Source organism: Myripristis murdjan, chromosome 11 (assembly GCF_902150065.1).
Source record: "Myripristis murdjan chromosome 11, fMyrMur1.1, whole genome shotgun sequence".
Lineage (NCBI taxonomy): Eukaryota > Metazoa > Chordata > Actinopteri > Holocentriformes > Holocentridae > Myripristis > Myripristis murdjan.
Genome location: NC_043990.1, coordinates 5460383 through 5483030, shown reverse-complemented (window position 1 = coordinate 5483030; position 22648 = coordinate 5460383). Strand labels below are relative to the sequence as shown.

At 43.5% G+C, this 22648-nt stretch overlaps 1 protein-coding gene across 2 annotated transcripts in view; it reads right to left on the bottom strand.

The window, feature by feature from the left end:
- LOC115368296 (uncharacterized) overlaps nt 1-22023 on the bottom strand; it is a 75882-nt gene extending 53859 nt beyond the window's left edge. For both annotated transcript variants that reach the window (XM_030064357.1, XM_030064358.1), the window contains exon 1: nt 21894-22023. In XM_030064357.1, the coding sequence (XP_029920217.1) occupies nt 21894-21921 (28 nt within the window). In that variant the 5' untranslated portion in view covers nt 21922-22023. The remainder of the gene's footprint in view (nt 1-21893) is intronic.
- Between the last annotated feature and the right edge of the window lie 625 nt (nt 22024-22648).

Genomic DNA, 22648 nt, shown 5'->3' with positions numbered 1-22648 from the left:
AACCTGATGATGTATTCATTTTATTGTTAACTGTTAATTGTGCTCTGGTTGCAGGAGAAATCCTCTTGGTGTGAGGAATTTGTTGCCTAAAAAGTTAAAAATATCTCACATTTCTAGCGACGACCTGTTTTTGCTTGTGTTCTTAAGCAGGAAAGTGTTTTTCCCTCAGGCTTGGTGCACACCATACGATATCACAGCTGATTTAAACGTCGCCTTCCCAGACAAATTCCAAAAGAAGAGAGTAAAAATCACCACATCTTTGCTCGCACAGTGTGATCGCCGTCCATGGTGGAAATATTTATTGCTGCTCTTGTACTATGAGCAGGTATTTGTCACAGTGGCCAATTAGATTGCAGCAGGATATGACATCACTCTGTTACATTGGGCATGACTGTCTCCAGTACTCTTTGTATTTCCAATAGAACAAACCCCATTGTCAATCATGCACACATCCATCTGCACGTACGTATGTGCAAAAAAATGTTTGTTAGTTTCTTTATTGTCACAAACCTGCAAGTATCTTACATCTCTGCAGAAAAAAAATGTTGAAATGTCAGTGTTTCTGAATCAAAAACATGTTGCATATCAACATTTAGACGTCAAGCCAAAGTGATGTCAGCGTTCCTGCAAGTATAAACGCCAGCTGACATCGGCTCATTCTCTACTTTAGCCACTTTCATTAGCCACCAAAGCTACACTGCAAAAACTCCAAATCTTACCAAGAATATTTGTCTTATTTCTAGTCAAAATATCTCATTACACTTAAAATAAGACATGATCACCTAAGAAATAACTTGTTTTTAGACAAAAACAAGCAAATTTTCAAGTGAAAATTCTCTTGAAACAAGTGAAAATTGTCTAAAAACAAGTTATTTCTTAGGTGATCATGTCTTATTTTAAGTGTAATAAGATATTTTGACTAGAAATAAGACAAATATTCTTGGTAAGATTTTGAGTTTTTGCAGTGTACTTGGTTACTGTTAGGGAAATGTCATGGTTAAGGTTAGGAAAAGCTTTATCCACGTGGTTAAAGTTAACAAAAGGTCAGCTTTACGAAACATTAGCTACCGTTTGATAATATTAAAAACAAACACAGCTCTTGCTTGACACAGTACCTGGTCTGCAGTAGCAAAGTCCCATCACCTCACCTCACCTCCTAATGTGACGTTTTTCGCTCGCCTTACACAAACATGACATTTCAACGTATCCTCGTTTTGCAGAAACATGACATGCCAGTGTATTTCCTATCAACGGGCCGCAAACCGTCACCTCTCACTGCCATTTGGCACCATAAATGTGAAATTTGTAGGAAAAAGAGAGAGAAAGGAGGTGCTGACAAAAGCGGGAATAACGGATTTGAGAGGAGGAAAAATCACCAGGGGGAAGTGGGGAATGATGAAGTTGGAAAAAAAAAGGCAGATTTCCGGTAAATGCTGCTTTGACTGCTCCACAAGGACCGCTGCAACTGTATTACCGTACCGCAGGGATCCAGAGAGGGTGGGAAGAATGTGGGGGAGAGAGAGAGAGACGCGTGGAGACGAACCAGAGGAAATGGATGTGGTGATGAAAAGATGTTAGAAGACGGAATGAGGCGGGCGGAGGGAAGGAAGGGGGGTGGAGAGGAGGGAACGAGAGAAAGACTCGAGGAAATCAGGGAGGAAATGATAGCTGTTATAGGAAGAGGGGGAAAGGAGATGGGATTCGTAATGAAAAGAAGCACGAAGCGGGAAGGATAAGGAGGGAAATGGAAGGTAAAAGATGACAGGAAGTGATGAGTGGAGGAAGAGAAAGACGGATGGAAAGAGAGAGAGAGAGAGAGAGAGAGAGGGAAAAGGTAAGAGGAACATAAAGGTGATCAGCCGAGCAGAAAAGAGGAAGCTGCCACACTCAAGCCGTCACACAACATACCACACAGCGACATGGATACACACCCTCGCACAAATGCACACACACACTCCTACACATGCATGCGGATACACTCGCTTGCACACACACACACAAACAAACACACACACACACACACACAAGCGAGTGTCGGAGGAAGGGTAGCATCGCGGGACGGTGCCACAATAGGTCCTGACAGCTCTCTCTGGCGGACCCTCGCCTGTCTTCTGCCATCGCTCCGGGCTCTCTCTCTCTGTGTGTGTGTGTGTGTGTGTGTGTGTGTGTGTGTGTGTGTGTGTGTGTGTGTGAGAGTGTGTGTGAGAGTGTGTGTGTGAGGTGACGAGCGGTGACACACGGCCCCTGACAGTGATCCAAAGTGAAGTCTGGAGTCTGACTCACCTCCGATGCAGCGGCGGACGCTCGGAGCTGACATCGAACACAACAGGAGCCGGGCCCGCCGCGGCTTCTCGGGGTGAACACCTCCGTCCACCCGCCCGCCCGGGCCGTCCCGCTGTCTGCCCGCCTAAAAATCACTTTGCAAATCATCTGGCGACACCCCGGCATCCCGTGACCCTCTGGGGGATTTCTGACCTCCACGCTTGGTGCGGGACATCCCTCATCATGCCGAAGAAAACCCCCTCGCCCTCTCTCCTCGCTCTGCTCCTCTACAGTCGCACCTCCTTATCTGACACGTCCAGAGGAATATTTAGGATTTTGAGCGTGCCCCGGCTTCGACCCCTTCCTGTTATCCCGGCGTTCGAGGAATTCGATTAATAATATATGGCATTTCCATGAAAACGAAGGTCTTTTTGTGCTTACTCTTTCACCGTCTCACGTAACTCAACAGTGATCACATCCAGTTCACAGGAAGTGATGCGTTTCACACACTGCAAAAACACAAAATCTTACCAAGATTATTTGTCTTATTTCAAGTCAAAAATGTCTTATTCCTAGTCAAAATATCTCATTACACTTAAAATAAGACATGATCACCTCAGAAGTAACTTCTTTTTAGACAATTGTCTCTTGTTTCAAGTGAAAATTTGCTTGTTTCGTTGGCAAAATTTGTTTCTTGTTTCTAGCTAATTTTCACTTATTTCAAGTGAATTTTCACTTTTTCCACTGGCAAATTTTGCCAATGAAACAAGCAAATTTTCAAGTTAAAATTCACTTGAAACAAGTGAAAGTTGTCTAAAAACAATTTACTTCTGAGGTGATCATGTCTCATTTTAAGTGTAATGAGATATTTTGACTAGAAATAAGACATTTTTGACTTGAAATAAGACAAATAATCTTGGTAAGATTTTGCGTTTTTGCAGTGCATTTCTGGTTTGTTTAGAACAAAACAGAAGAAGAAGAACCGGGTAGTTAGCAGGTAATCCAAGCCCCGCCCCCACACCCTTTGACTGACAGGTGATCTGCGGGAAGTGCAGTGCAGAAACACCCACGGAGATGAGCGCTGAGCGACAAAAACTAGTAATAATGAAACAGCAGAGCTTATTGTTCACCGCGTCAACGCTTTAAAGTGTAAGAAAACACCTGAAATGGAAAATGTAAAATTAATGTGTCAGCGCTGATGTGGCCCTTTCTTCTTTAGACAAATATTCTAACGCAAGTGACTGTGAATGGCACTTTCAGTTCAAACAGTTCAAGAAAATGATTTTATTGATATTACCAAACGGAGAAAAAGCTTCATGTGCTCCAACTTAAGGGGAATAACTGAGCAGAGCATTACTGTTTCATTCACCACCGAAGCTCAATTAACATTTTGATTGGAGCGGATTGGAAGTGAACTCTGATCCTGTTATGAAGCCGGAAGGAGCTCACGCAGAGGAAAAATTTTCTACCACAGCGTTGAAACCTCGGAAAACAGAGCAAACATTCATATTTCCAAAGAGCTCGTTGAGACGGCGATGCAGCAGATGCGTAACAAGACTGCATCTTTACACTCCAAGACTTCCAGACTAATTCTACTGGTTTCTGTGCTGACTGACGCAGGGTCACTGGTCTTACGCAGCTCCCATCGCTCCCATCGCGCCGTAACGTGTGAAAGACTCAGCAGCTCTAATGTGTTCTTACCTAACCAGAGCTCGCACCTCCAACCTCACTAAAGTCATTTTATCACATGAACACGGTCTGAGGATCTCTCTCAAGATGCAAAACAATTTTATAATGACAACAACAATACTCACTTAACCCTATAAAGCCTGAACTATGAAAGAATTGGCAGAAAATTCCAATTTTTTGAAATTGAACCCTTTATTTAGTCCTAAAACACCATATATTTATAGATAAAAAAAAAACAGAAAAAGAAAAAAAAAAAAAAAAAAAAAAAAAAAAAAAAAATATGTTATTACACGACCTTTCTGGTGTGTGATATATGATATGTACTTGTGCCAATGGTATGGTCCAGGGTGAACAGGGGAAGTGTTCAAAGGTATACAACAGTATTTTGGTCAAGTATTGATTAAACTGAAAATGAAAAATGGAATTGAAAATGTGTATCATATATGATACAAATGGTTTTATAGGGTTAAACCAGTTCTAGTTCATAAACTCCCAAAACAGTGACGTTTTGTCCAACCAAGCAGCTGAAGGCTCAAAATGAAATGTTTCCTGTCTTTATGCTACACAATGACAGCACAACGCTTAATGAACATAAAGAGAAAATGACACAAAGGGAACAAACATGCTCTAATTAAGGTATGCAAGCTGGTATCATGAGCTAACCAAGAGCAACACAGGATAACCTGCTTTGTTTTGTTTTTTTATTTATGCTTTAATTGATGGTTCAGACAGAGGAGATGTGGAGGTGCATCATACAAACAAAGCTGCTGGGCCACATTCACACCGAGGACATCGCTGTTTTACGCTCGGTGTTTTTGCCAACTGTGCCACCAGGACATCCCAGGTCAACGATTTATAACCCATATGGAAAACACCACACACTTATGAGTAATTGCAATTTTGTGCGATGTTAAAACTGCAGCTTTTGTAAGAGGTACTGCCGTAGGAGCCAGAGCTACACAAACAGAGAGGCTGGACCACCATGGGACCTTACTTTTGGAAAAAAAAAATAGGTAACGATCATTTTGAATCCCATTTGAATTGTGCCATGAGTGACACATATGATGTTTGTGACTTTAAAACATAATTTTGCAAGTCAAGAAAATCACAGTTTGCCATAAAACTGTTGAAGTATAAGCCTGAAAATACATAATAAGAGAGTACACACCCACATGTCGGGTAAATGACATCAATAAGTTTCTCTCTTTCTCTTCTTTTCTCGTTCATGCTATGCTTGCGTGTTTCTTGTAATGATTTAAACCTCTTTTCTCTCTCTTCGTTCTGGAGGTTCTGTTGGCGTTGGTGAGCTGTAGCAGTCTCACACAAAAGTTAATGGTACTTTTTTCAAATTGGTACTATTTTCACACGTCACTTTTAAAAGCAGGACACTTTTTGTGGTGATATAAACTGAAAAACATCACGTGTAATTCATGACGTAATTCAAATGGGATCAAAATATTATTTGTCTCATGCATGTCTCATTATTTAGGGGAGCTTCACCTCTGTATAAAACTCTAAAACCGGAGCAGCTGAACGCGACACCAGAAAGTTATTCACTGAGCCTACAAGTGTTTTTGCAACAGATTTCTAGAGAGGCAGCCCTCGAGGAAATCTAGAAAATGAAACACTTCTCCTTTAAAGTGCCATCAGGCAGCTGTATCTGGGTAAATGTGAAGCAAGATCCCAAGATAATCGAGTGCGCCGGTGCTTCTCAGGCGCTCGCGGGGGAAAAGTGCGCCGGCTTTAAACCTCCACCTGTTAGCGGCAAAATGCTGCCGTAGCACAGCGCCGTCATGCAACTAGAACTGCTGAGGAAAACGTTTAATTATTGCACCGACTCAGCCACCGGTTAGAAAAGCAGCCAAGCGTTTTGTGGTACGTGAGCGTCAGGAGGCTGTGATTCCCATAAGCACTGAGCAGTGCAAAAACACAGAGGAAGCACAGAGCCTGGTTCTGACGGACCTGCTCCTCCAGAGCACCGAGGACAGGCTGGAGAGGGTTTTCTAGTGAAGATAAAATGATAAAAGAGTGTGTGCAGAGCTTCAGCTGAAAACGCAAAGACCTTCCTGTTGATACGGCACGTGGAGATAAAGCAACACCATCATAAAAGTCTTTATTTATGCATTTATCCTGAATCTGTCCTGCATTAAAAATAAGAATCTGTGATAGTCACTGTAAGAGGCCTTTGTTTTCAGTTATTCTGCATTGGTACTGTAACAAAAAATCAACCTAAATATTTTGCAATAGAAGAATCTCTCTGGTATATTAGATAAAATAATTCCCTTGAAATTATGATGGCTCAACAGGGAGCAAAACCTGATTTTTTTTTTTTTTTTTAACATTTCGAGTAGTTACTCTTGGGACCAAATCAGCAGAAGTTCAAGCCTCCAGTTAAAAGTAGCTCCTGCTGATCTGATCTGACCTTGATCTGATTTGGTTTTAATGTCCTGCACACTGGCCATGCTGCAAGTACAAGACACATATTTCCAAGTAAAGTTACAAACCAACAAAATATCACCGTGCTGAAATCAGCAGAAGCAGACGTCAGCTTGTTATATCCGCGCGGCCTAGTTCTTAACGGGATACCTTGACATTTTAATTTTCGGTCGGTTATTTGTCTTCACCAGACACCTGTCACACTGCGGGAGGAACGCCTCAACGTGATATGACAAGAGACTGCCGAAGAAAAATAACCCCATAAATTTAAAAAGGTCAAGGTATCCATTTAATTTTTGGCCTGACATGCAGAAGAGAAAGATGCTGATCTGCAAAACAACAGACTGTGGCTGTTCATGTGAAAGTTGGACGGTGGTTAAAGAGACTGTCCTGCAGCTGAGAGGTCCCAGGTTAGATCCCCCCTGCTTATGTGTCCTTGAGCAAAGCAGCGAAGACCCTCCAGCTCCAAGAGCCACCGGTTTCTGTCCAAGATCAATAAAGTGACTGAAAAGACAGTGGCAGTTCCACCACTGCACCATAACTAATAATAATAATACTGATCTTTCAAAAGGCACTTATAATAACAATATGAGCCTGTCAGTGGCCAAAAAAAAAATTACATCCACTTTTAGTGGATGTAATTTGACATGTGTTTGATGACACTGCGGCCTGTTTCCCGCTCTCACTCAGTATTGAAGCAATTCCAAAATCTTTATAATGAAGATAAACACCTCAATTATCCCTGTAAATATGCAACAACCCAACTAGAAAAAGAAAGATGGCTGAAAGGGTTTGTTGTAGTTTGGCTGTAGGTCAGTTCAGTAACTAACTAACAGCCCTGTAGCAAAGAAACCATAGACCTTTTTCACAGCAGCCATTTTGAGATGAAATAGCAGGGTAAACACAGGTGTTACTGATTACATTAATCAAGCTTCTGTCCCATTCAAGTGTGCAAGAGTCTTTCGAGTGAACCCCCAGTTTGCCCTTCTAGTTCAGTAGTGATAACAAGTAGGGGTGTACAGCCATTGCACTCATTGGATTTGGGTTCAGATTCGGGCTTTTAAAAAAAACTTCAGATTCGTTATTCGGATTGGGAAAAAAAACGGAAGTGGGCGCACTAGAGACTTCCGCCAAGCTCGCTGGCTAACTTCCGGTTTAGCTCTCGGCTAACTGGAACGGGAATAAAATAATTGAATCATGCGGCTCTTCTAGACTTTCCAAACGTAATCAGACTGAATGGATTAAATTCTGCTGGTGAAACAAGTCGTTTCGCGGGGGCTGTGACACTCAAAAAAAATTATCCACCGTTTTATAGCCGCTTTTTTTCCCGTTATTGTCTATGAGAAAAATGCTTTTTGGGCCACAGTGCATCACGTGATGCTGCAATTCCACATTTGGCCACTATGTAGAATTGGCTTCAAGGCGTGGCGCTGTTCCTGGGGGCTGGGGTCTACTGAATAAGTTGTTGAACGGTGACCCTGGAAGTATTAGACGGTCAGCAGTTCCTGTCTAATGTAATGCAATGCATGCATTAGAAAAAAAGCTCCCGAATAATGAGGAGAAACTTGGGACAGAAAAACTATTCGGGATCAAAGCGTTATTTGTGTACTTCTGAATATTGTATTCGGGTTCCGGTGCATACCTAATAACAAGACACATTGACCAAAGATGAAAAATTAGCTGAGCAGATATTATGGTTAGCTCGCTGATGAGCCAACATCTAAACACAGAATCACTCTCATGCATTAGCTGAATCGGGCTCCACATCAAAAACAGCACCTCAGGTTGGAGTGTGCTGAGCTCTATTGAGGGAGCAATGTTTGCCGGCTATATTTAGAAATGCAATCAGCTGTTAATTGCCGTTGTTGACCGGGAGCCGAGGCGCTCCAGCATGGCTGCCAGAGGCCACATAATGAACCCAAAGCCCCATCAGCGATATGACCACCAACCGTGCTCAGAAACCCCATAACATCACTTTTTCACTTAGTGCACATGCAAAGCGGTCCAAACGTTATCTGAAGAGGAAAATTCAGCTTCAAACAGAATTGAAATATGTTATCCTTTTGAAGGCTGAAGGGTAGGATTATTAATATTTGGGAACAAGAATAGCTGTCTCTGTCAAATCTCAAAATTAGCCAGATATGGTGATTATGAACCCTGCTAATGGACTGGGGAGGATGTTTTGAGTGTATTTTTGCTCATCGTGTTGTAAAGGGACACGTCCACATTCACTGTGTATCATTGTGGAATAATTAAAATGACGAGCATAAACTTACAAACATCCCGAGGAGCGCAGTGTTATTTCACATCTGGATCATCAGTATCATTCTCTGGAGCTAATAACTAAACCAGGAGCCTTCTCTAAAAAAAAAAAAAAAAAAAAAATCTCTCTCTCTCTCTCTCTCTCTCTCTTTGCCCTTTAGAAGTCATCCATTATCACACAGATGCTCATAGCCACCTGTCAATCAAATTATTGACCAACCGCCCTAACTCCATGTATCCATCAACTTGTAACTTGTTAGCAACATCGCATAACAAGTCGGTGTGTATGAATGTGCGTGAGTGTGTGTGCGAATGCCTGTTTGAGTGTGTACCGTGCATGTGTTTGTGTGTTTGTCCACACACACACACACACACACAAATACAAACACAGCACTTAGCGCACAAGGCATCCGTCACTCTGTCAGCAGAGATAATGAAATCAATATTTTTGGGGGGAGGGCATTCCTCTGTAAGGTGATACCTCAAAAACACAAACATGGCCAAGCGATAAACAGCAAAACAAGGACAGAGAGAAGCAGACACTGGGCTCCATCCAAGCTGAGGCGGAGTCAGAGACTGTTTACATGGACTTAATCATCTGGCTGTTGGCCTTATTCTCAAGGTGCTTTCACCCCTGATGTATTTAGTTCCTCTGAATCGAACTCTGGCCCGTTTGTCTCAGTTCACTTCATTGGTGCCGGTGTAAACTTGTTATTCAGACTTGGGCGAGGAGCAGATCAGCCACAGCAAGACCCAAATCACCTGGCACAAATAAAGCAAGTTTTATTAACCATTTTGGCATTTCATCTTAACTTTGTAGTCTCAACACGGCTAATTTATTTATTTATTCAGTATCCCGACTGAGAAATCAAGTGCTTTGGATTTGTCTCCACTGCAAGCAAAGAGTAAATAGATCCTCAAGTTGAGCCACCTCTCTGTGAAGGGGCCAGAAGGCAGCACATGCTCTGATACTATTAATTATCAAAAGTTTCACCATATGAAGACAGGCATTTGTAATGACCTTTAATGTAAACTCCAAATTCAGTGTCCATTCATTCATTCAAATCAGTATTTATTAATTTGTTTGTCCTTTATTTAAAGACAGACTATGCCTTTTTATGATGTGGTAAAGAATGTAGGACAACTCTTTTACCGCATCATGACCCAAAATCAAGGAAAATTTCACTATATTGTTTGTTTTTGTGAACATTTGACATAACATTGGATTCATGACAGGCATTTAAAAGTGTTCCATTAATCCTATGGGTTATTAGTTATTATTTGGGTTATTAATCTTTGTACGGTGGGTTTAATCTTTCCTCAGCGCCATTCTTATTAATAAGCAAAGTGTTGCCCCCTTTCATTTTAAACTGTAGAGTCAGACTTTAACTAGGAATGTCCCACAGAGATACATGATCTCTTCTTCTAGGGAGTCCTGGTCAAGGCAGCAAAAGGCTAGGCTAAAAGTTACACGGAAAAAAAAAAAACACCATTCACTTACACAGAACAATGGAAAGGCTGTTAAGAGTAATATCAAAGTCCATGAGACAGTTCACAACAAAGGCAGCACCGGGTCAGGGCTTCTGTATCTGAGACAGGAGCAAGCTTCCTTTATTAAAATACTCTGGAAGATATTTTATTTAACGGTGGTAATTTTGCCAGATTTCAATTTTTTTTTTTTTTTTGCAACCTGCCTTCTGTTCTGTTGCTGCCCGGGTTATCCTGCTGGCAGCATTCTTGCAAAACATTGTACTTCAAGCCGTTGTTTTTACAGCTATGTAAGCACAGATTCAACAAGCAGCTGGACTGCTCTTTGTGTTGCAAACTGCCACTAAAACTCCAACAGAAAATCATAGCGCGACTAGGGGAGCATGTAGCTGAAATGTCCTTAAGTAATCAGACTAAAATCAGAATACTCCATGTCTTATTATTAGTAGTAGTATTATTTACTCCTGTCATGACCTTATTCGGGTTAAAGTCATCAGAAAATGCCGTTTACATGGACATTTCTTGTTCTGGAGCCTGTGACAGAGCCATGACTCAGGCCTCTTTTACACCTAGCAACGGGAACGTATCTATGTTCCCCTGGTCCTAAGTTCCTTAGGGTCCCACATTCCCTTGGTCTCATGTTCTTATGGCCCTATGTTCCCAGGGTCCTATGCTCCCAAGGTCCTATGTTTCCATGGCCCTATGGTCCCAGGGTCCTATGCTTCCAAGGCCATATGTTCCCAATACCCCATTCCCAAGGTCCTGTGTTGCCATGGTCCTATGTTCCCAAAGTCCTATGTTTCCAGGGCCCTATGTTCCCAAGGTCCAATGTCCCCAGGGCTCTATGTTCTCAAGGTCCTATGTTCCCAAGTCCTATGTTTCCAGGGTCCTATGTTCCCAAGGTCCTATGTTCCCAAAGTCCTATTTTTCCAGGGTCCTATGTTCCCAAAGTCCTATTTTTCCAGGGTCCCATGTTCCCAAGGTCCTATGCTCCCAAGGCCCTATGTTTCCATGGCCCTATGTCCCCAGGGCTCTATGTTCCCAAGGTCCTATGCTCCCAAGGCCCTATGTTTCCAGGGTCCTATGTTCCCAAAGTCCTATTTTTCCAGGGTCCTATGTTCCCAAGGTCCTATGCTCCCAAGGCCCTATGTTTCCATGGCCCTATGTCCCCAGGGTCCCATGTTCCCAAGATCCTGTATTCCCAAGGTCCTATGTTCCCAAGGTCATATGTTCCCAATATCCCATGTTCCCAGGGTCCTATGTTCCCATGGTCCTATGCTCCCTCTGAGAGCATATATGTGGAACTGGGGAACCTAGGACCCTGGGAACATAGGAATACCTCCCCTGGCAAAGATATGCATCCACATTCATGCATTTATGTATTTGGATGCAGACTGGGTACAGATATGATTTCACAGCATCACAATTTGCATGACGTGATGTGTGTTGAGTGTCATCGCTGACATCTTTCCCTCACCGAAGCCAAATTGCTGCAGACAGCATTTCCCATCATATTTACTGTCCATCAGATGCGACAGATGACAAGCGCTCAGCAAGCTGTTGTTACATGCAGTTTTTTTTCCCTTGCTTTTTAGAACAGAGGAGGAAGTCTTGGTAGGTTCATCATAAGCAGAGCTGTTTCATGCATCTGTTGTCATTACTATTAATAGACCAAACTGACAACTGTCACCTCCTCTCGCTGGTTCCCCTGGTTTTAAATCTGCACCAGGCAAGATTTCATACCAGTCTGAATCACAAAGTTAGGCTGCAACAGAAGTGTGTCCCAGCCACACTATCTGAAACTGCGTACATTCATCAAAATTGCCCAAAATGAAATTCTGGTGTTAGTTTTGGTCACCAGAAGTAAATTTTCTGCTTACATAGGAAGTAACGAATTGACAAAAGCGCCTCAGAGGAAACTTTTGTGTCTCTCGTCCCTTTACTATCCTATGGTATTAGCTGTGTGCAGTTTAAAGCTGTGTTACAGTACATGATTTTGTGTGACTCAAGTTCAGTCATCTCTTGCTGCCTTTTAGAGCCACCAATCAGCAAAGTAACCCAGTGCAGCTTTAAGTTACTTTCCGAGCTGCCTGTCTCTACTCAGAATTCATCTTGCGTGGATGTTTTCGACAGCCGCGCTGCGAGCCGGCGATGCAGGCAGCCCGGAACGCCACCGTTGACTGATTGTAATGCAAACTGCGCAGCGAAACGGGAAATGGGGAGGCTTAGAGAAAAGCAAAGCTTGAAGGAGGCATCACCCTCTTTTTCCATTACAGGCCTGAATCGATTTGGCTAAAAATAAAATCAATAGGACCACTCTGATCCTGTTGCATTCACAGATAACTGCATTGGCTAAGTGTCAAATCAGATCCAAGCACAATCAAACCTGTGCTGTTTATTTCTGGGCAAATCTGGGTGTTGCCTGCCGAAGTATGATCCTCCGATGTTTTTTTGTTTTGTTTTGTTTTGTTTTGTTTTTTAACTCTTGGTAGGTTCAAGTCATTCTGTCATTGTTTTCTGCCAGCTGCCACAAGTGTCCAGATAACATTTAACTTCAGATTCCATGCATCTTAACACTGATTTATATTTGTAAGGAAACATTTGGAATTACAAACTTAAGTCCACATGAGATTTTAGAGCGTCAGAATGAAGTGTCTTTCATTGGTTCCTTATTTCTAATTCACCATGTTGTACTGTGGGCCTTTACTGTAAAATTTGGGTAATCCAAGTGGAACCTACCCTCCTTAACCTCAAGTAATATTCCAATATCACTGCTTAGTGCCTTTACTGAGAACAGTGAAGCAGGAAATCTTTTCATTTAGCTCCTCAGGGTTGAAACATGAACACAATCACAAGGACTTTTCGGTCGAAACAAACGGTATACCTGCATATCTCTTCAACAGGCTCCTCTTTTTAAGTCGTTTTCCCCACAAGCACTCCTAACAAAGTGTAAGTGAAGCAGTCTCGTGTTTCTGCAAGATTTAAAAATAAAATCCACCTGGCCTCCTATCAGAAAAATCAGCCGATGAGTTATTGGAAGTGGACCCGGGCACGGCAGCAGCATCTTATATTTGTCCCTGTCATCACGGCTTCTAATTAAAGGTGACAAACGACAGGCAGCAGAAGGAGTTAGCTGACAGATAGGTGGAGCGTCAAGGCCGACGGATCGGGGGAAGAGTGTATGGAAAACGCCACGCCGCACAATCTCGGCGGAAACTGACAATGTGCATGAAGACTGACTGTTGCAGGTTAAATCGTGCCGCGTATATCAGCGCTGCCACCTCCTCCCTCTCTGCTGCCGGCTCCTGAGTAACCGTAATATTACTCACGAACAGCACCGAAGTACCAGTAGATACAAGATAGGACGGCAGTAAATTAAACAACAGTCATTATTGCTAATTAGACAATAACATGTTGTAACTATGCTCTGACTCAGTTGTGCACAAATTAGAGTAAAGGGACCTCGGCAAATGGGTTCGTTAATTTCACTGCTACACCATTCATCAGCAGTCAGCATCGTGAATGCACTGCAAGTATAATACAACAATAATAATTCTGATGAAAGCTTTCGCTTCCCACTGTCACCTCTTCTCCTGCTGGGTAGCCATTTTGCAATAAAACCATGTCTAATAGCTCAGATTGAGGCGCTGCAATGAAATTTTCACAAATACAAGACAATGTGAATCCATCAGGGATCCTCAAGGTGAAAATGTTAGAAAATGAGCACCTTTACACCGATACGCAAATTACTGGGAATAATCAGCTCGCGGAAATAATGAAAAATGCTGGTGTGATTAAATTGAGGCATATTTATTTCCATCTGTGTCTAGGCTATCTTTCAAATTCAAGTTTTTTTTGAATCACTGTCACAGTCTCCAGAGGCTTCACAAGCTCACAGTTTACAGGAAAAAAAAGACCCTCCCTTACCTAAACGCTTATAGCGGGCAAGAATAACCAAGTGGACAAATGTGAGTTAAAATTGAGGTCTTAACTCAAATTAAATAAAGCCAGACAGTTCAAAACAAAAGAATTACTCTGAAATCAGAATCAGATGAAAATCTATTTTGTGGTGTAGTTTTGTAGACGTCAAGTGAAGTTTATTTGTATTTACCCAGAACAGTTACAGTCCCTAAGGCTTCACATTTTATTTCTTTTTTCTGTTTCACGGAGGTCAGCAGCTTTTCTCGAAAAGGAAAAAGATAAAGACTTGAAATGTTGAGTATTTGTCACTCATGTCTCTGTATCAGACGCCTGAGAGGAGAATCTGCAGTGACCAGCCTCAACTCCGCTTCAAAACACACTCAACACATGCTTTTAGAGACACTAGTATAACTACTATTCTTCAAAAATGACACTGTTGGCCGCTATTAGCCTCTGCTCTTCGCTCGCCACAGTTTGTCAGCAGGGTGGGGTCAGTGAGTTGTTGCTTTATGGCACTAAACAGGAAGGGGGCGCTGTTTTTCCACAGCAAATGGAGCTTAAGCTTTCAGAGTTTCTGGAAAACGCTTGCAGAGGGTGAAAGGAGTGAAAGACCGATGGAAAAATCACTCCCAACATGTTGATCCTCTTTACTGGGGGGGGCGGCATGAAGCAAAGGGGCTGATGGGAAATGTAGTCTTTATGTGGAGAAACACTAGTGCTAAGAATAACACTGCTAGATAAGAGAGAAGCTGACAGTCTGGTCTCATTTTGTTGTTATTCCAAGATATTGGTTAATTTGACCTTGTTATATAGAAACAGTGCATAAAGTACCGTTAAATGCTTGTGTAAGGTGCTCACATGCATTTAACCACAGGAAGTCTGACGTCAGCCCAGCTTTCAAAGGGATAATCGCCTCGTTTCCGCACCTAAATTCATCTTCAGACGTTTACAGAGGTGAGCCAGTCGCTCTCCTTTAGCAGGAGAAATTCTGCCGTTCAGTGATGACATTTTTCCCTGATATTTTGAATCCTGGGAGATCAAGTTATACGTCTGGAGTTTTTATTATTATTATTATTCTAAGTTTAAACGGTGTCGTGAGCCTACTGGGAAGATTTAATATCACAGAGCCGATGTCAGTGGCCTCCTCTGATGATACGCAGCATTTCAACGCATCAAACAGGCGACGTTTTAGTAATATTTGGTATTTTGTCAGCAGCAGAAGTCGGCGCCTCATGGGAAAGTGCGGCGAGGGGGAAGCCACTGCCTGAACTCCCTGTCTGTCTGTCCATCCGTCCATCTGTCTGTCTGTCTGGACGCCGGCTCCCAAACGCCACAGCTGCACTGGAACTGGGAGCTAATTGGCTGTAATGGCAGGCAGCGATGCTTTCGTTTTAATGGCACCGGGCAGGAAAAAAACACCACAGCGACAGTGACAGCCGGCCACGATGATGTGGCAAAAATCACCGCGATAAAATATTCAAGCAGAGGAACAGAACAGAACAGAACAGAATAGAACAGAATGAGGGGAAAGAGGCAGAGCTTCACTGCGCTTATAAATACCAGTTTCCATCCTCCATACATCACCAGAGATGCATTTAACCCAGAGGACTGTGTTCAAATGTGTGTGTGTGTGTCTGTGTGTGTGTGAGTGTGTGAGAGACACAAAGACAGAGAGAGAGTGAGAGAGAGCTGTTGACCCATATTTACTGTAACATTTTTCCTCTGCCTGCCTGTCATTGACCTCCCTCTTTTACCCCACATCTATTTATAGCGACACCCGCTCTCGCTCGGGCCTGATATAAGACGAACACGTCTTCCGAGCGAGGAACGCAGCGGGAAAAATATTCCACCGCTCCGACGGGGAGGGGGGCCGGGCCCGGGCTCCATCCTCCCATCCTTGTCACCTCTGCTGATTTATCCGGCACTTCAATATCACACGTGATCATTCAGGGATGCTGACCTTTTGACCTTTTCACCCTCATGCTACTTATGGTTGATTGCTTGCGGCGTTAGATAGCGTTTTAGGTTTTTTTTTTTGGTCACAAGGTCTTTACTGTCCCCTTGATTGGAAATTTAAGGGCAGATCGGCCCATTTTCGGAAGCGGTTTTATTAGGTTCTATATATTGCGGCACGTTGACGTAGGATTTTAATTTTCTCCCCGCTGCTGGAGCCCGGTGACATAAAAGCAAAGTGCTGCTTCCGCCCTCTCTGTCCCCAAACAATCCATCTTCCACCCCTCCATTTTTCTGTTTTTTTTTTTTTTAACGATAATGGCCATTTTATTTTTTGTTGATGCAGTGGTTTGAGCCACTTGGCATTTGCTTCCACTGCTGGCTGCATGTCTGCTGCTCCAGGCCTGCCCTGCCTGCTTGTTTGGTGAAATTAAAAAGAAAAAAATGAATAAATAAAATAAACACAAAGCTTCATTTTCTCCCCCATGGGAAAGCGGGCAGCCTCCCTCCCCTCCCTCCCCGCCCCATCGCCGGCTCCTCCAAATCACCTACAATGGCCTCGCTGGGGACTGACCGCATGCAGAAATGCAAAAAAGAAAGTGTACCACTAATTATTTTTTTTGCCCTCTCGTTTGTAATTTCATGGGCGTTTTATGAACTTTCAAGGGCATTTTGGCCCTGAGCTGCTGTTATTTTCTGACCCCGGTTGCTGGTGATGTCGGTGATCTGCAGAGCCGCGCTCGTCCTGCTCTTGCCTTCAGTGCGAGTTGCTCTGAATCACAGCGACAGCTAAGAGCCTGCAGTGCAAAATGTAAATGTTGTAAACACAAACAAAAGTAATCACCCGTTTTTTTTTTGCATATTTACTGCATATTTACCAACTGGCAGGGTTGTTAGGAGGGGGGTCGCCTGCTGGTGAAAAAGTTGCCGGTTCAACCGCCCAGTCCCGACAACCTTCAAAGCTGCCGACGTGCCTCTGAGCAAGAGTGCGTGTAACTTTCTCTGTGATGAAGCAATGAAAACTGTGAGGCTTTCTTTAGTTTGTCTGGTTTTGTTATGATTTTCATGTCATCTCTGTGGTGTTTCTGCACTGCACCTCCCAGAGATCACCTGTCAATCAAACCGTGTGGGGGCGGGACTTGGGTTTTCTGTGTCTAGAGTTTGCTTTTCTCTTTTTTTTTTTTTTTTTTTTGGTTTCTTGACACTTGTTACAACTTCTTTACATTTTATACACATTTAAGGCTCATTTTCACACAAAAATAAATACGTGTAACCGCCTCTGCCCGAATACCTGCATGCATCATTTACATTCAGCAGTAAATCCACTAGGGGGCAGCTCAGAGTCAAACATGGCGACAGTGGAGGTCGTGATAATGTTCCTGCTACAGAGAGGCAGGAGAGGAGGCGGCGTTGTGGACAGCGGTGGTCTGTGAGGTCATTAAACGCATCGCGATGGGAGGACATACCAATCTATCTTTAACGCTGAGTATAAATGAGGCTTTATTTTCTTTATTCATACGTCAGGTTAGAGTTAGCTTCGGTGTTTCCTGTTAACCTGCAGATCTCGTTAGCTGTGATGTTTCTGCAGTGATTTGAATGAACGCTTTAATGCTCTGAAGTCCGACTTACAATTTTTGCCTTTTGCGCCTGGCAAAAGGTTAAAATAAAATAATATAAACAATAAAAATCTCTCCAAACAAACGGCAGTCACCTCCTGTGCAGCGGGACGGTGTGCAAAAGGAAAAGAGTCAGGAACTGGATATGGTTGAGTAGCGACGCCGCCATCGCTGCAGTGGCAAAGTTGTAGGAAATCACAACAACTGAGCGTTAAACCACGAGTCACCGGACTGATGGGACTGGAGAGAGCCTCCGCCCACAGATCAGGGTTCCTTCTGTGAAGTCGGATCTGACTCACTTGTTCAACATTAGTTAGAAACCGGATATGATAGAAAGCTCTGGGAGAAAAAATACGACTATTAACCAACTGATACAAAGAGCGACCCGCCACACGGACGCAGTGGGCGTGGCCTCCGGTACATGACATACACTTGAAACAGATATGTATGTATTTCTGTATAGGTATGTATGTATGTATGTATGTATATGTATGTATATGCGTATGTGTGTATATATACATATAATTATACAGCCTAAGTACTAAACAAATCCCATATAACGCGCAATTTCTACTATATGTATTTGTATATACAGTTGTATTGAATTATATAGAATCCAATTACATCAATTATGATGAATAGTTAGAAAGGGGTAGGTATAAAAAAGTGTATACTTCTTCCTACTCCTTTTTCAAGCAGGATACATTGTTTATCTGTTTCTCTTTTTCCTTTTTTTATCTTTTATATTTATATATGGAAAACGTACACATATATATTATATATATATTTTTTTTTTGTTGTATACTTGTTTGAAAATAAAATTCTTCATTCATTCATTCATTCATTCATATTATTAGTATGACACGTGCAAACTGTGTATACTTCTTTTTTTCCCAGTAACACGCTGCCTGGAGAATGCCACGTCGTTTCAAGCCCCCTTGAGGGTTTTTAGACGATTCTCACTCACATTTCCTGCTAAATTTAAATCTTTGATAGAGTTTCTTGCGTGTGTAAATAAACAAACCAAACAGTAACAGTGCAACACATGACAGTCAACCTGAAATGTGTGATTTTTAGTTAATGAACATGAAGTCAACTGCCTGTCATTAGGCCAAAGAAACACAATGACTGTGTTGAGTGCAAATCATTATCCATTACTTTAAGTTTATGTTATTTTATCCATTTCATCTTCTCTGCGTGACATCAGCTCACTCCTGCAGCTACACTGTCTCTGCAGCTTCTGCTATTTTCAACAGCCGGAGTCCATGCAGACGTAAACTCCAAAACAATGTTTCACAGTGTTTTATGGAGCTGCAGCTAATCCAAACCCGGGTTTAGTCTCATTTTCAGGACACACAGGACAGGATTCGGGATGAAGGACAACAGCTCGTAATGCAGCTGCTGTGCATCGTCTTATGATTGTGCGAGCATATCGTTATTCATCAACAAGCAGCGGCTTTGCATGGATTCTTCCTCACGTTGTTAGTTGACCCTCTGGTCTTTTGTCAAAGTTGCATTGAGTGCCAAGAGGGAGCCACCACAGTGACGGCGACTCGTTTACCTCCGTTTCCTCCGTGCAGTGGATGAATCACGGATGTATCATTGCAATTGGTGATAGAAGGGAAGCGGAAAAGACAATTACGTGAAAATTAGAAGAAAATGATGGGGATTTTTTTTACATTAATGTTAGCTAAACGCTTGCAGAGAGAAATCCCCACACATCTGCACTCGCCGCTCTGTGTTTAAAATGCAGGTTTTAATGGAAGCATAAGTCATTATTACAGCTGGACCCACTTCCTTGTTACACTCAAACAAAATCCCCCCCCCACTCCCATCTCCCCAACCCAACCCCAGCTACATGCAATAGCTTCAACTCAGTTAACCTCACAGCTTCATACAGCCGGCACAGCACATACACACACACACACACACACACACACAAATGAGAATATCAAATGGAGTGAGATAACGTTCACGGCACTTAGCTGGCGTAATGTGCTTTGATCTAATTCTGAGGCAGCAAAATAAGAGAGAGAGAGAGGAGGAGAGGCAGAGGAGGCAGACAGAGGGAGACGAAGAAGATGAGAGCAGAAAAGCAAACACAAAGGGGAACACACCCACTGACGAAGCAGGACATTTTTTTTTTTTTTGATTCACGCCAAAACATCTCTCTGTCGAAAAAAAAGCCCTCCCCACTGCTGCCTTGTTATTGTTTTCTCCCCTTTCCTGCCCCACTCATGCCTCCTCCTCTTCCTCCTCCTCCTCCTCCTCCTCCTCCTCCTCCCCATGAGCAACACATGCTCGCCGTCCGCCCGGCTCAATGACAATCAAAGGTCAAATTTTCCCTCCCTTTATTTATTTCAATCCCCCGCCGGCTCCATTTGTTTCCATAAAGGAATCGACGGGGCTTGATGGAGTCCTTAGAGGTGGGGTGATCGTTCTCCGTTACGGCGCACACGGGCACGTGAATGCACCACGCACCGCACACACATGCAGCTACATGGCTCATTTAGTGGCTCAGGGATGGTAACACACACACACACACACACACACACACACACACAGACAGCAGATTCTGGTGACCATGCAGAGACAGCAGAATGCTTTGAGTTGAACTGAGTCTCTTGGGTGTTTCTGTCTGCAGTGAAGAGGCTACTCCATAAAATATGAAACACTCTGTGTGTGTGTGTGTGTGTGTGTGTGTGTGTGTGTGTGTGTGTGTGTGTGCACTAGAATACCTGCGTAATGTGAGTTAGTGCAAGAACATGCATATGCAAGTGTCCATATGCATCTGTTGTGTCAGCAAGCATGCTCACATCTTTGATATGTGTGTGTGTGTGTGTGTGTGTGTGCGCGTGCGTGCGTGCAATAGCCACCGGCACCATTGACTTTGTAGAACTGACCTACATGTGCAGAGCCTTCAGACTCACACCTGGGTTTTACCGAGCCCGGTTCTGACTCATCCTGCACGAGTCATGCTCCCTGCATGTGTGTGTGTGTGTGTGTGTGTGTGTGTGTGTGTGTGTGTGTGTGTGTGTGTGTGTGTGTGTGTGTGTGTGCAACCTGGTGTGCACTACCTGCGTCTTCAATTTATTACGTCGCTGCATGACGCACGGAAGAGAGAGAGAGAGAGCGAGAGAGAGGGAGAGGGAGAGAGGAGGAAAAGGAAAGGAGAGAAGGATGGAGGAAAGGAGGGAGGAGAGGAGGAGGAGAGGAAAGAAGAAAAGAGGGGAGGAGAGAAGGAAGGAAGGGCAGAAGGAGGCTTTTTCTCAAGATCCAATGACCTTAGTTTTATGTCAAGGCGGAGGTGCGGTTTAGATAAGGCAGCTCTCTCTCTCTCTCTCTCTCTCTCTCTCTCTCTCTCTCTCTCTCTCTCTCATATCGTTTCCTCCCTGTGCATAATAAAATTCAGAGTGTCTGCTGCCTCTCCTCCTCATTCTCTCCATCACAATCCACAGCAGTTATGCCAGACAGACGCTGCTAACAGGATTTCACCTCTCTCTCTCTCTCTCTCTCTCTCTCTCTCTCTCATCCCTCCTTCTCCTCCTCTTCCTCCCATGCTTCTCCCTGGTGATAGCTGTAAACAACGTGACATTCTCCCGATCTCCTCCATCCGCATCCACACACACAGAGACACACACACACAGACACACACATGCACACGCACGCACGCACGCACGCATCCTGTCATCCATGTGGAGATGAAACGTCAGGGCCCGCATCTTATTCCACACACATCTCGCTCTCTGTCTGTGTCTGTCTCAAACCTCAAACACACCCTGAGCGCAGAGGAAGCGGCTATAATATTCCCTATAATAAACTACAGACTCACTGTAACTGCACGTCTGTGATATCCGGATATCATAGAAACACCATAGGCGATGAGGGGGGAAATAAAACACCATAAAGTACCATAAGGTCACTGGTAACTCCGCGCCGAGCAGCGCAGACGCACTCCCAACTCCCTGCAGGATTATCACAGGGATATTATAGGAATATTATAGGGGTATTTTAAGGTTTTTCGGCGCCGCTCGGTGCCTCTCTCATCCCGTTTTCCTCCACTTCCCTCATCCTCTATTTTGTCCTATTTCTTCCTGTCCTCCTTTTTTCCCTCATCCTTTTCTAATAATAATAATAAAAAAAAAAAAACCCAAAACCGCAGAAACGCAGCCTCATCCATCCTCCCTTAATTTTCTGAATCTTCCTCCCCGCATCCCTCCATCCTCTCCCGGGCTCGCAGTGAAATGGAAAGCGGTGCTGTCTTACTGATCGTCCGGGATCCAATGCAGCCCATGTTGGTCTTACAGAGGCTGGTGCAGCTCGGAGAAAATAAAATCCATCCGTCCAGCGGGCATCTCTCCCGTCTCTCTCTCTCGCTTCTTCTTCTTCTTCTTCTCTTCTTCTTCTTTTTCTTTTTCCTCTTCTTCTTCTTCCTCTTCCTCTTCTCTCCGTTCCGCTCCTCTCTCTTGCCTATCTCTCTCTCTTCTTTACTGTCTTCCTCTCCCCAGTGCGTGAAAGGGTTTGTGTGTGTATGTGTGAGTGTGTGTGTGTGTGTGTGTGTGTGTGTGTGAGAGAGAGAGAGAGAGAGAGAGAGAGAGAGAGAGAGAGGAATAGTGAGGGCGTCGCTCTCTCCGTGCCGTCGTCACACACTCCGCTTCTGCTGTGATTGTGTATGTCGCTCTACCTCTCTCTCTCTCTCTCTCTCTCTCTCTCACACACACACACATACACACACACACACACACAAACAGATACAATTGCATGCATACACATTTTCAGGTTTGCAAACAAACCAACACACTCATGAATGTGAGCATACACACATATCCCACACACACACACACACACACACACATCTCTACATTTCTCTACTGAATTGTCTCTCACACACACATTCAGGCACACACTTTGGGTTTGCATACACACACACACACACACACATATGCACATCAGTGTAAATACATTCAGTTCACACATCCATGCGTCCACACACACACACACACACACACACACACACACAC